Consider the following 15,302-nt stretch of genomic DNA (forward strand, 5'->3'; position numbering starts at 1 on the left):
ATGGTATATTCTTCCATTTGTTTATGTCTTCCTCTATCTCTTTTTTCAATGTCCTGTAGTTTTCTGAGTACAGGTCATTTACCTCCTTAGTTAAGTTTATCCCTAGGTAAATTAGTTTTTTTTGTGTGTGCAATGGTAAATGGGATTGTTTTTGTTGTTTTTCTTTCTGTGAGTTCATTAATGGTGTATAAAAAAGCCATCAATTTCTGGGTGTTAATTTTGCATCCTGCTACATTGCCTAATTCATTTATTAAATCTCATAGTTTTTTGATGGAGTCTTTAGGGTTTTCTATGCACAATATCATGTCATCTGCAAAGAATGACAGTTTTTTTCTTCTTTTCCAATTTGGATGCCTTTTATTTCTTCTTCTTGTCTGATCACTATGGCTAACACTTCCAGTACTATGTCGAACAGGAGTGGTGAGAGTGGGCATCCTGTCTTGTTCCTGTTCTTAGGGGAAATGATTTTAGTTTTTGCCCATTGAGTATAATGTTGGCTGTAGGGTTGTCATATAAGGCTTTTATTATGTTGAGATATGATCCCTCCATTCCCATGTTTTAGAGCTAAGAAATTTTACACCTAAAAGGAATGTTAGATTACCTTGATTCAACGATTTTGTTTTTTTTTTATGGAAAAACTGAGACCCAGAGAAGAGAGAGGATTTGTCCAAGTTGCCAACAGCTATAAACAGGCAATGAGAGGTACTGGAAAGAGCATGGGAATTGTTTGAGTCCTAGCTTGTCACCATAAGAGTAATGATTATAGGCAAGTTACTCTTCTGAGCCTGAGCCTTGCTTTTGCATCTGTAAAATGGGGACCTCAGAGGATCCTTGTGAGAATAAAACAGGCAATCTTCTTGCCTGTTACATAGCCAACATGCAATAAAGTCAGTTCCCTGTTGTTCGTTCTGAGGGGCCCTATTCCCACAGGGGGTGCACTTTCCATTCCCCTCTTTATGTTTCAGAGCTCCTCATTCCCTTAAACACTACACATAGTGGTTAAGAACCTTCTCTCTTTCATAATTAAATGGTTACCATCCTTTTCATTTTCTCATTCATCTTATTTTCCAAACTTTAATCTGCTAGTAAAATGATTCTGAATCATCTCTGTTTTTGCATTTTTCCTTATGCTCATGAGAACTGATATAGTAAGAGTCTTCTCTCTTTCATAATTAAATGGTTACTATTCATTTCATTTTCTCATTCATCTTATTTTCCAAAGTTTAATCTGCTTTGTAGAATGATTCTGAAAAATCTCTGTTTTTTGCATTTTCCCCTTATGCTCATGAGAACTGAAATAGCAAGAAGACCTTAACATCTAGATGTTCTTTACCCACCCCAACCCACACCCAGAATTTCTGTATGAAAGGATGATGCTTTATTTAAAAAAAAACATTGTTGTTACTGAGTTTCTCAGTATGTTACCTACATATTTTCTGCTATAATCAGCAGCAACCAATACTTCCTTGCCTTTATCAATAATATTTAAATCAATAAATATGCATTAAATAATTCCTACATATAAGGCTTTTGGATGAGGGTTATGCGTAATGGAAAATAAATGTGGCAAGGTCCCACTGACCTCTAGCAATTTACAGTCTAGAAACAGAGATAAGACATTCAATACAAGCGACTATGATATAAGACATGGGTGTCCTATATAATAAAAGCCTAATATGTAAATTGACCAAAAAGTGGAACGACCGGTAGCTATGACGTGCACTGACCACCAGGGGCAGACACTCAACATAGGAGCTGCCCCCAGAGATCAGTGCACTCCCACAGGGTGAGCACCACTCAGCCAGAAGCCCAGCTCATGGCTGGTAAGTGCAGTGGCAGTGGCGGGAGCCTCTCCCGCCTCCGAGGCAGGGCTAAGGAGCAGCAAGCCCAGTGGGAAGGAGCAGCAAGCAGACGGGCAGTAAGGAGCAAGGGCTCCCAGACTGCGAGAGGGATGTCCAACTGCTGGCTTAGGCCCGCTCTCTGCGGAGTGGGGTTAAGCCGTCAGGCGGACATCCTCCGAGGGGTCCTGGACTATGAGAAGACACAGGCCGGGCTGAGGGACTCCTCTGAGTGCACGAATTTTGTGCACTGGGCCTCTAGTAGTCATTATAACAGAGGTGCTGACAAGATATAGTAAAGGTATTAAGTGTGTCCAGAGGAGGTGCTGGTGCAAACATTGATGCTTCTTTATAAGAGAGGCATTTGAATTTGCCCAGGAGGGAGAGGAGACATAGATTTGACAAAGATGAGAGGAAATGGTTTTCAGGCAGAGGGAACCTCATAGCAAAGTCAGGGAGGTAAGAAAGTGTCGAGTGTATTTAAAGAATAAACCAAGCCCTAGTTGGTTTGGCTCAGTGGACAAAGCATCAGCCTGGGGACTGAAGGGTCCCGGGTTTGATTCTGGTCAGGGGCACATGCCCAGGTTGGGGGCCCGATCCCCAGTGGGGGGCATGCAGGAGGCAGCCGGTCAATGATTCTCTTTCATCATTGATGTTTTTATCTCTCTCTCCCTTTCCCTTCCTCTCTGAAATCAATAAAAATATATTTTTTTAAAAAGAAGAAACCAAGAAAGGAATTTAGTTATAAAATTAGTCATGAGAGAATAAAGTACAGCCTAGAGAATAAAGCCAATAATATTGTAATAACTATGATACCAGGTGGGTACTAGACTTATTAGGGTGATCACTTTGTAAGATATATAAATATCTAGTCACTCTTTTGTACCTGAAACTTATATATTCTATGCCAACTATAATTAAAAAATAAAGTTTGAAAAAGAATCAAACAATTTGGCTGAAACAGAATGTTTGAGTAGAGAAGGCTTGTATTAACTAAGGGGTTTAAGGCCAAATCATAGACGACATTAAATATTAAACTAAGAATTTTGGACTTTATCCTGCAGTTGGTGGGGATGGTGGTGAATGATAAGATTCACTATCACTTTGTTTGTACAACATTATGTTATGTGTTTCACTAAGCCTAGACAATGAATTCCTCAAGGACACGGAACACAGCTTTTTCACCTGTGTCACCTCAGTGCCTTGCATTGTGTCTGAGGCATAGTAGATGCCTCATATATAATTCTTTTCTACTTAAGGAAGAAATTACCAGACTTATATATATATGAGTCTGGACTTTAGAAAACAGGCTGAAGCTTAGATTGCCAGTGAAGAGGGTAGAAAGGGAGAACATGGCTGAGGACGTACATGTGGTGTAGGTTCTGGAGAAGCCATGGGTTCTGCAGAGGGTGAGTCAAAAAGCGAAGTTAGAGAAGGAGAGCGATAGGGTCTGACTACAGGTGTAAGTGAATGATGAGAACATAGCCAGGCTGGCAAGTGTGAGATTGTAATAGGATGAGTACCCATTCCTGTCATAATTTGTGATAAGGGCTCTATTAAAGACATTAATTTTGGCCTGAATCTTATAGCAATCTGTATTTTATAAAGTTTTAAAAGTGGGAGACAATAACTTGAACACAGTTACTTAGAACCTTTGTAGAACACTAAATTTTTCTACGTCCTTATTTGATTACATGATAAGTCTTATTTGAGTTCTGAATGCTTCCGCTATGATCCAGATTTATAAAATATTAATGCATTTTTAAGATTACTGGTTGTTGAGGAATTTATCTTCTTTTATATTACAGGTGGAATTCTTAATAGATTTTCCAAAGATATAGCAATTTTGGATGATCTTCTGCCTCTTACCATATTTGACTTCATCCAGGTTTGTCTTTGTAAAATAAGTATGATTGTCTTTGCATTTGTCATGCTTTTAAAAATAATTATAAAAAAGAAGTAAATGAGTTTTTGCTTATTTTTCATTGGCTTGAGAGTTGAAGTCCTATCTATTGTATGAATTTTATCGATATTAAAAGTCTTCAAAGTAAGCATAATTTTAGTAGATTCAGTGACAACTTAGAACTCTTTACCTACCCAAACCCAAAGCAATTCCACATTAAGATTTAATAACCAACTACTTTGGAGTGATTTGAGAGTTATAATAAACCACCTTCCCCCAAAATTACTGTCCATGAAGTATGACATTTTTGACATCGGCATCACTATTTGATGGAAGTCACCTACCTCCAAAGGGCCCATGTTAAAATGAAAAACAGTTATTTGGTGGGTTACAGTTTCCACTATGAATACCATCCAGCTCATAGTAAGGACCATAATGCAGGGACAGAATTGTAAATAAATGTTCAAGAAGGTGAGAGGGGGAAGAAAAATGCAGAACTAGTGAGGACTATCCTTGGGTGATATAGATCTGAAGAGGCCTCCAGTGCAGCCTGGCTTTGAGCATGTGTCTCTGGGGTGTGGTGATCGACTGGTGGTGAGAATAAAGAAGAAGGGGATGAAGATGGGGTAAGCTATGGAATACTGCATTAGGATTCCATAAGTGACAGGACTTAAGGTGTGTTGTGAATTAATAACCTTGGCTCTTGGACTGGATTTAAAAACAGCTCCTGCCTGACTTCATTCAAGCCCCAGAGAGCAAGTGCCACAGTCTCCATGATCTCCTTGGTGAGACAGTTGGAACAAGATGCAGCCTATCTCGCCATGGGTCATTCTCTCCTCCCACCCACTTTCACGCTCCCCTACCCCTCAATAATAATTCGTTATTTGAGAGAACCCATACAACAAAATAAGGGCTACCACATTTGTGTGTATACACAACCAACATTGGCAAGTGCGGGAAAACCAGATTGCCAGTTTGCCTCATCTAAAACGATGGGCAGGATTAAGTGCATTAACTATTCTAAGTGAATTTTAACTTTTTGGATTTCCTTTAGTTGCGCTGTTGAGGCATATAACTCAACAGTGGCTGCTGCAATTCTTTAACTGGTGCTTTGAGTTTGTGCATTTGAAGGAGTGTTTCCTCTGTCTTTCTTTAATGCTGGATGTTTTTCCTTGTTTCAGGAGTGTAAATGACTGGTCCCAATTAAAATATTGTGAAATCAGGTACAAACTGGAACATGGATATTTTGACATGATTGCAAAGGATTCATGATAGTTTTTTTTCCTACTTTTGTAGTCTACTGAGTATTTTCTGAATCAATTTAAGGCTCACTTCATAAGTCCTTCTGGGAGATTAATTTTTAAATATTCATTTTATAAATTAACAATTTTTGACACACGGATGACTCTCAAATGCTTTCTCTTTGGCAATTTGAATAGTTTCTACTTAATTTCTGATGTTGGGATTCTTTAATTCTTGTTTCCGAGGGTTTGGGCAGAGCTCTTTTAATTTCCCTATTTTATTTATAGAAAGGTCTACAATAAGGAAGCATAATATATGACAATCAAATATAGTAAAAATATGATTAATTTCAATTTTATTAAAAAATTTATCACAGGAGCTCCTTTAAATTGTGAGCTCCTTTGGAGATGGAGATATATATATATATATACTTTTATTGATTTTATAGACAAAGGGAGAGGGAGAGAGAGATAGAAACATCAATGATGAGTGAGAATCATTGATCAGCTTCCTCCTGCACACCCCCTACTGGGATCGAGCCTGCAATCCAGGCATGTGCCCTTGACCTGAATTGAGCCCAGGACCCTTCAGTCCACAAGCTAACGCTCTATCTACTGAGCCAAACCCGCTAGGGCTCCTCTGATTATATTTAACTATGTTCTGATTAATTTAATTCTAGTCACATTTCAGGAACAAATTTTTGTACAAAGAAATCATACCTATAAATTTCCTTTTAAAAATTAATTTTTCTTTACTCTATTTTCTAACATTTGATAATGTTCTGGCAGTTTTGCTTTCTGGATTGGAATATCATATAACAAAAATGAAGATCCCGATTCTAGTCTGAAGATATGACTATTTATTTTACCTTAACAAGTTACTTAATCTCTGAGGGTCTGAGCTTTCTAACCTGTAAAAGGAGGAAGGTAAACCTGATGATGGTAACTTTCACTACTGAAGTTATCTGCTTCACATTGGCACAATGGAAGTGGACCATAGATGGCAACTTGAAGCCAAACAGAGAGAAACTGTATTCTAGCTCCTACTTATCTATCTGTTTGGGTGAATGATTTTTTTTTTAAATGAAACAGAAGCCCACTCATTTTAAATTACCAAAATCTTCTCTTCTCAGCCTCAAAACCTTTAGGTCTTTTAAAATTTCTTCTCTCTTATCTACAACTAGAGGCCCAGTGCACAAATTCGTGCACCAGTGGAGTCCCTTGGCCTGGCCTACAGGATTGGGCCAAAACCAGCTCTCCAACATCCCCTGAGGGGTCCCAGATTGTGAGAGGGCACAGACCAGGCCTAGGGACCCCCACCGGTGCACTATCTGGGCTGGAGAGGGATTCGGGAGATTGGCTAGCCAGGGAGGGACCACAGAAGGGCTCCAGGGCGTGTCTTGCCTGTCTTGCTCAGTCCTGATTGGCCAGACCCCAGCAGCAAGCTAACCTACCAGTCGGAGCATCTGCCCCTGGTGGTCAGTGCACGTCATAGCGAGCGGTTGAGCAGCCTTAGCATATCATTAGCATATTACACTTTGATTAGTTGGACGGCCGACTGATCGACTGGACACTTAACATATTAGGCTTTTATAACATAGGATTACACACTGAGTCCTGCTTCTTTGATCTCTACTGTGTCTTTCACATTTTTTTCCCTACTCATTCTATTAATTCCATTAAATCCTTACTAAAAATTCTCAAGGACCATCATTTATGAATTCCAAATTTGGTGTTCATGCATGGTTTTAAATTAATAGGTATTCATTTATTTACCTATTAATTAATTAATTAATGATTTCAAAGTGACCCTTTATCCTTATCAGCTCCAGTTTCAGGCAGTGCTGTGTAACTGTCAGTGTCAGGGATGCTTACGAGATTCTTTGGGTGGTTAAAAATGTGCTGCCCGCTTCCTAAGAGCATGAATGAATGGTGCCTTGCAGGTTTTATAATCTGTTGAATTTTTCTTCTGACAAAGTGTAGGATTTGGGTAAGAATGAATGGGATTTAGAAGTCTGTGCTCAAATTCTTCTCCATTCTTCTCTAACCCAGTGTGATATCTTGGTTAGTTGACTACCCAGATATGTGGGAAATATGTCAGAAGTCAAATGGACACAGTACATTTATAGTTGTCAACAGCAAACAAAAGATCCTGATTCTGATGGAGTAGCTGAATGTTTCCATGCTACCAATATAGCAGCATTTGTCCTTCAGACACACTGCTATTTAATGATTGCCCATTTAAATTGTCATATTCCCTAGTTAATCATGCTTAGATCAGAATTTCTCTCTTTTCTCCCCCAAAGATCCTATTTCTGAGGAAAATAATCCTTTATTATAAAACTATGGTTTCCCATTGATAAAGTCTTGTCATGTAGTAATAGGGCATCATGGGCTTTCTCACTTTACTGGTGGCACTTGTTGGGGGCAGAATGGAACAGGGAAGACTTTCCTGAGATTACTGAGTCATCATATGTCCTTAGTTCAGTGTCCAGCAGTAAAGATTTTTCTGGATATTTGTTGAATGAGTTGGAGGGCTGGTATTGCGGAATTTGATGCCTCGAGATGTGCAGGCATTTTCCCTAGAAAAGTGTCATGGAGATATGATTATAAGTTTTAGATGAAAATAACCTACTCAAAGAAGATTTATGCAGATTTTAGCTACACCCACACCCTGCTCACATCTACCAGAATGTTCTGTATTCCACTTTATTATCTGGGTAATGCACGGAAATTGGTGGAGAACTGACTCATTGATTATCATATGGATATTATCCTAAGTTTATTTTTAACCCTTGGTATGACAGTTTATACTTTATTCAAAAGGGTTATTGTGTAATACATGTTAGCAGACTTGTGTTGTTGTTGTTTTTAAAATGTGTTGATTTGTCATGTGGAAATATAGAATTTAAGCCTTTAATTGATCCTGAAGAACACCGATGTGGTTAGATTATTTCTGATACTGCCAACAGGGCTTCAGATTTTTGGTGAATAATGTGAAGCTGTAGCTTTAGTGGAATGACTTGACTGAAACACAAAATTATTTTGACAATATATGAGGTAGAAAAAATTATCCAGTTTCAAATTAAATTAGCCATACCCCCAAAATCTTTTTTTTGAGGGGGGTGCCTCTAGGTCATCTCCAATTGTTTGAAGGAACAGAAACAGGATTTTGGATAAAGGGAGTAACATTTAGTTATTAAGTATAATATTTTTTCAATCTTAAACATGAGAAAACTAGGTTCAGAGAAGTTAAGAAGCTTGCCTAAATGCCAAGCATACATTTCAACTAGATCTTTCTGACTCAGGCTGCAAGATGCCCATTTTTCATAAATTGTCTAAGCAAAATAAATACTAAAATTTCACATTCATATGGAAATTATCCTATTAATTAAAGTTTATTTTAAAAGAGGGTCAGTCTAGAAAAAAAAGTCACCCTTCCCAATGTACGGGAAGTTAGCACATTAAGAGATCCAAGATCACCATGTTTTCTAAAGTTCAAAATGTTATTATGAGGAACCTAAACAATTTTTGAATATTCAAAGAAAACTTATGAGAAAGTACTTTGAGATGACAGCCGTCCTAGTAGGAAAATGCCTGTCTTTTATTGAGAATGGAACAGAGTGTGAAGAGCTATTTAGAAATATACCTCTGACATACATACCTTGTCTACTTTGCAACATGAAAATATTTACACACCAACGTGTTTTCTTTGATCCTACAGCTGGTATTAATTGTGATTGGAGCTGTAGCAGTGGTCTCAGTTTTAAGGCCCTACATCCTCTTAGCAACAGTGCCAGTGATCGCTGCTTTTATTTTATTGCGATCCTACTTTCTCCACACCTCCCAGCAACTCAAGCAACTGGAATCTGAAGGTATGACACCAAGTGTGCAACGCTTACCTCAGAAAATATGCACAAGAGCTACTCATGATTCTCTATTATTAATCTATGTTTCCAAAAATATTTTTCCTGCTTGTAAACTTTTGCATTATATAACAATGACTTTTAAAAATCATATGGCTAGAGTCCTGGCTGGGTGGCTCAGTTGGTTGGAGCATTGTCCTGTACAACAAAAACTTGTGAGTTCGATTCCCAGTCAGGGCACATACCTAGGTTGCAGGTTTGATCCCCAGTCAGGGCATGTACAGGAGGCAGCTGATCAATGTTTCTCTCTCACATCGATGTTGTTGTTCTCTCTCTCTCTCTCTCTCTCTCTCTCTCTCTCTCTCGCAAATGTAAAAACAAAACAAAACATATCCGTGGGTGAGGATTAAAAGTATATGATTATAAAAGGAAAGAGTAAATTACAAAGTACACATAGATTGATTTTGTTGATTAAGAGTGTGTGAATTCATTTTGGTTTTTTAAATACTTTTAAAAAATATGTTTATTGATTTCAGAGAGGAAGGGAGAGGGAGAGAGAGAGAGAGAAATATCAATGATGGGAGAGAATCATTAATCAGTTGCCTCCTGCATGTCCCTTACTAGGGATGGAGCCAGAAACCCGGGCATGTGCCCTGACCAGGAATTGAACCATGATCTCCTGGTTCAAAGGTCAATGCTCAACCACTTAGCCACACCAGCCAGGCTCATGTATAGAGTCTTATTAGAGTTATATAGGATATTCATTCATAATTTACTTGTATAAATTAAATTTAAAAATGATAGTGCTACTATTACTAAAAGTTTGTCTGAGTTCCCAAACAATATTGCACAAAATTCTTCCTTCTGGCTTCTTTTGAGACACCCTTCCTTTCTCTCTTCAGGTCTGCCTTTTTGTGCTTGAGCTGTTTGGGAAGCACATTTTCGGTAACAGCCTTGGTGCAGGTGCATTTTCAGGGGCTAAATTTCAAGTGCATTTCTGCATTGAAGGTTATTTGTTAAATTAAATCTTTTAAACATTCTTAATCAAGCCTTTGAGTAAATTGTTTTAAAAGAAAACCATTTTCACTCAATAGTGATTAATTGAGGATTAGCCAGAAAAACTGACCAGAAGTAGCCAAGAAACATGAATAAATAATAGCAGTGATTTTATATTAAGTTCCCATCCATGGTAGCCAACTATAAAAGAAGGGTAACATTAAAAATTTATAAATTTCATCTATTCCAAGTATGACACCAGTATGAAAACCATTCTAACTAATGACATTTGCTGTCTTCTAAGCTAATCCTTATCAGGTATGTGGTAGTAAGCATTTGCATTGTGCATTTACATGATTTGCATTGTTTTCTATGGGAATATTTCACAGGCAGGAGTCCAATTTTCACTCATCTGGTTACGAGCCTTAAAGGACTATGGACACTTCGTGCCTTTGGACGTCAGCCTTACTTTGAAACACTGTTCCACAAAGCTCTGAATTTACATACTGCCAACTGGTTCTTGTACCTGTCAACACTGCGCTGGTTCCAAATGAGAATAGAAATGATTTTTGTCCTCTTCTTCATTGCTGTTACCTTCATTTCCATTTTAACAACAGGTACTATGAAGTTGTTTAGTAGTTAGCTAAACATTTAATTTAAAATTTTGTCAACCAAAAAAATGCTATGTTTTTTAGCTTAAAAATTTTAGATATCTTTAAACAAATTTGGGGGGGATTTGTTAATCAAAACATTTATTAGCTTATTGTTGAACAAATTATTTTCTTGAATTTATATTGTTTTATTGTTGAACAATGATGTCTTTGAATTAGAACTGTCTATAGTATTATCCCAACTTTGTGGTCTAATAAACTGAGACAAAGAGCATGTCAGATAACAAATCTGTGATTGTAAAAAACAACAACACATCTCTGGACTCTCATATTGGTAAAGGATCCTATATAATAAAAACGTAGTATGCAAATTGTCCCCTGGACCAGGAGTTCATCCGGGAGTTTGACCAGGGGCAGGGCTGGCTGGGGGAGGCCCTGACCAGCAGCAGCGGCAGGTGGCCGGGGGGTAGGACGGGGGTACCTGGCCAGCAGCTGGGTCTCCTACCAGTGCACGAATTTTGTCTACTGGGCCTCTAGTTAAAAATAATAGAGCTCTCCAATAAAGAGCTCTCTGAATACGAGAATAGAATCATCAGTATTTACACACACCCATACAAAAGCCTCATCCCTGGTAAGTTTTGTTCTTTTAACCACCAGTTGGTAAAATTTATCCTAATGAGAATTTTGCATGACAAAAACTGCCACAGATGTGAAATGTTAGGTAAAAGTGCCATATTTTTCAAATACAAATGTGCTGAATTTTAAGATCTTGGGTACATAAAATATATTTCATCATAAGAAAAGTAAAAATCTATTCAGATAAGTGAGTTCTTCTAATTTTAAGAAGTTGAATACGGAGCTATATAAAATATTGAAATATGTGTGTGACAGTGGACAAAGGCTCAGAGCAAAGGTCAAACGTCAAAGGATTGTTTGGTTATAAGAGCAGAATCCTGCTCAAATAAAAATGAGGTCACCTGTTGGAGAGTTACAAGAGTGCCCCGTGGAGCCCTAAAGCAGGAGGCACATAATAATAGTATCTATCCAATAGATTTGTTGTATTCAATGTGATAATTTGTGCATAACACTAAGTACAGTGCCTCGCCCGTAATAAATACCCATAAATCTGGAAGTATACTCAGCTGGTGAGACAGTTTGCAGCCGGGAAGGGCAGAGTTCCCCTGGAAAGGTAAAAACCAGGGACCTGGGCAGGAAAGTTTGCCAGAGCTCTGAGCCCAGAGGGTCAGAGGGAGACCGCGCAGCACACAGCCATGTCTCTTGGGACAGAGACAGCCCCTGACTGTGGAAAGGAGATCCGCGGGACTGTTGGCGCCGAAGGATTTGAGATCTGGGTTCCATAATTACGGAGGACTGAGCCTAAAAGGGGCAGCCTGAAGCGCTGACCAGACCATGCAGTGCCGGTAAGAGAGGAGCTTACAGAGACTCAGCCTTCCCTGTTTCTGTGGCCGGCGTTTGTTTGTTTGTTTTCACTGAACTCTGTTCATAGGACATTTCGGATACAGACACTCACCTGTACTGAAGAGCGGGAGAAGGTGCGGACGAGTGGAATCTGGAGAGAGGCTGGGGAGAGAAGGGGGGCCAGGAGAAGTGGCAGCAAATTGAGTGCTGAGGACCTGGGCAGCCATTTTCTCCTAAAGTTATAACCCCACTCCTCCCTCCAGCCCCCAGGCAAGGAATACAGCCACACCCAGATTCCACCCTGAATGAGATGAAGGATTAAAATAATCTGATTAGTCCATTCTCCTGAATTCCGGGCGTGCCAAAAAGAAGAGTAGAAGATCTGAAGCACCTGCATTACTGCACATTTTTATTTTATTTTTTTTTAATTAATTACTTTTTCACCTTTTAACTAAGAAAACATTGTTTTTCTTTTTTTTTTTTCCCATCACCTGATTTTACCCTTTCAACTACTACATTTTTATTTTTAACTAGTATTATTACCGCTACCATTTTACCATTTTTTAAAGTGTCATTTTCTTTTCTTTTATTTTTTTTATTTTTTTATTTTGGGACTAATGTCCTCCATTCTATTTTCATCGTTCCTTTAGCAACATTTTTCTCTACCTCAATTTGCCTCTGTGCTAAACCCTCTTCCCCACTTTTTCCCTTTTGTTGTCCTGTTTCTCTTACCCTACTCCAGCTTTAGATTTTCCCTATTCTTTTTACCCCCTGTCAAAATTTCACCCTACTTATATACCCTATGTCCAATCCCCTGCTCTAAATCCTTATACACCTTTCCCTTATCTTCCTTCACTATCCAAATTTTTTTCTTCTTCTTCTTCTTTTCTCTCTCTATTGTTTATTGTTGTTTGCTCGATTGACGAGTATATTGGGGGTTTTTTTAGGATCGTTTGTGAGGTTAGTCTGCTTATTCTTTTTATTTTTCTCCCCCCGCCCCCCGGTTATTTCTGTGCTTCTGTTTTCCCTTGCGTCGCTTGATATTATTGGTTGTTTGTAGTTTGTATTCATCTCCAGGAATCTGCTGCTGTAAATTGTTGGTATTAGTGGCGGTTCTATAGGCGTTTTCTCCTCATATAAATAGTCTCTTCCCCTCTTCTACTTCACTCTCTTTTCTCTCTTACTTTTTTTTTCTTTTTTTCCTCTTCTTTTTTTTCCCTCCCTTTTTCCAATTTTATTTTTGCACTCCTTTTTTTTTCTTTTTTCTTTCTTTCTTTTTTGTCTTCTACCTTTTTCTCTTCTTTCTTCCTTATCTCCTAACTCTCTTAGCTCGGGTGGCCACCTTTATTTGGGGTTATTGATATCGTAAATACATTCGTGTTCAGTGCCTGGTACGTTGTGCCTTGTTGTGTTGTATTTTGTGCCTTTAAATCAACGCAGCAGATTCAAGCAACAGCGGCCTCCTGATCTCCACACGCTCTGTCTGGGGAACAGTTACTGTGTGTGAAGCCTCCCTCCACCTGCCAGAAGAGCCACCACAGCTGTGAACAGCACCCACCAGAGGCCCTGCTATCAACGGAGGAGCCACTGCTACCACAACCGCCCAAGGAGCAACCACAGCCCGAGGAGCCACTGCCACCCAGGGAGCAGCCACTGAACGACTCAACAACTAGATATGTCAGTGAGATCAAACATGGGTAGACAAAGAAACCCCCAAAGGAAAGAGAAGGAGGACTCGCCAGAAAAGCAGCTAAGTGAGACAGAGGCATGCAACATGACGGAAAAAGAATTCAGAATAAGGGTCCTAGAGTACATGCACCGGTCGGAGGAAAAAATCAATACCATATGCAAGAAGCTAGAAGAAACAGATGAAAAAATCAACAACTTAAGTAAGGCCCAAGAAGAAATGAAGAGTGATATAGCTGCCATAAAAAACTCCATTGAAAGTATCAACAGTAGACTAGGAGAAGCGGAGGACCGAATTAGTGAATTAGAAGACAAGGAAGCAAAACACACCCAAACTATACTGCAAATGGAGAAAAAAATTAAAAGACAGGAGGAGAGCCTAAGGGAGCTTTGGGACAACATGAAACGAAACAACATACGAATAATAGGGGTGCCAGAACAACAGAAAGATGAACAAGGATTAGAAAACCTACTCGAAGAAATAATATCAGAAAACTTCCCTGAGGTGGGGAAGAAAAAAGTCACACAAGCACAGAGAGTCCCAAACAAGGTGAACCCGAAAAGACCCACACCAAGACACATCATAATTACCATGGCAAATGTTCAGGACAAAGAGAGAATCTTACAGGCTGCAAGAGAGAGACGGAAAGTTACATACAAGGGATCTCCCATTAGATTATCAAATGATTTCTCAACAGAAACACATCAGGCCAGAAAAGAATGGACAGAAATCTACAAAGTGATGCAAAGCAAAGGACTGAATCCAAGAATACTCTATCCAGCAAGGCTATCATTCAAAATTGAAGGGGAAATAAGAAGCTTCACAGACAAAAAAAGGCTAAGGGAGTTTATCACCACCAAGCCAGCCATGCAAGAAATGCTAAAGGGACTGGTGTAAAAAGAAGAAATAACAAGCTCAGAAAGAAAACAGCCACACACACAAAAAAAGAAATGGCTACAAACAAGTACCTTTCAATAATAACTTTAAATGTAAACGGACTAAATGCTCCAACCAAAAGACATCGAGTGGCTGAATGGATAAAAAAACATGACCCATACATCTGCTGTCTACAAGAGACCCACCTCATTAGAAGGGACTCACACAGACTGAAAGTGAAGGGATGGAAAAATATCTTTCAGGCAAATGGAAAGGAAAAGAAAGCTGGGGTAGCAATACTTATATCAGACAAAATAGACCTCAAAGTGAAGGCCATAACAAGAGATAAGGAAGGCCACTTCATAATACTAAAGGGATCAATACAACAAGAGGACATAACCCTGATAAACATATATGCACCCAATGCAGGAGCACCCAAATACATAAAAAAACTCCTGGAAGATATCAAGGGAGAGAACGACAACAATACAATCATAGTAGGGGACTTTAATACACGTCTAATATCACAGGATAAATCCTCTAGACAAAAAATCTACAAAGAAACAGCAATCCTAAATGACTCACTAGATCAGATGGACTTAATTGACATTTTCAGAACACTTCACCCCAAAGCCACAGAATATACATTCCACTCAGGTGCTCATGGGACATATTCAAAAATAGACCACATATTGGGTCACAAGCAAAGTCTCCACAAATTCAAGAAGATTGAAATCATAAAAAGCATCTTCTCAGACCACGATGGCATAATGTTAGAAATAAATTACAATAAAAACAACCCAAAACACTCAAACACTTGGAAGCTGAATAGCATGTTATTAAATATTGATTGGGTTACCAATGA

At 38.8% G+C, this 15,302-nt stretch overlaps 1 protein-coding gene across 1 annotated transcript in view; it reads left to right on the forward strand.

Annotated features, from left to right (window-relative positions):
• CFTR (cystic fibrosis transmembrane conductance regulator (ATP-binding cassette sub-family C, member 7)) overlaps positions 1 to 15,302 on the forward strand; it is a 195,095-nt gene that overhangs the window by 126,952 nt on the left and 52,841 nt on the right. Inside the window, exons 18-20 of the mRNA XM_005871579.2 lie at positions 3,647 to 3,726; positions 8,707 to 8,857; positions 10,234 to 10,461. Of these exons, the coding sequence (XP_005871641.1) occupies positions 3,647 to 3,726; positions 8,707 to 8,857; positions 10,234 to 10,461 (459 nt within the window). The remainder of the gene's footprint in view (positions 1 to 3,646; positions 3,727 to 8,706; positions 8,858 to 10,233; positions 10,462 to 15,302) is intronic.

This window comes from Myotis brandtii, unplaced genomic scaffold (genome assembly GCF_000412655.1).
Source record: "Myotis brandtii unplaced genomic scaffold, ASM41265v1 scaffold348, whole genome shotgun sequence".
NCBI lineage: Eukaryota > Metazoa > Chordata > Mammalia > Chiroptera > Vespertilionidae > Myotis > Myotis brandtii.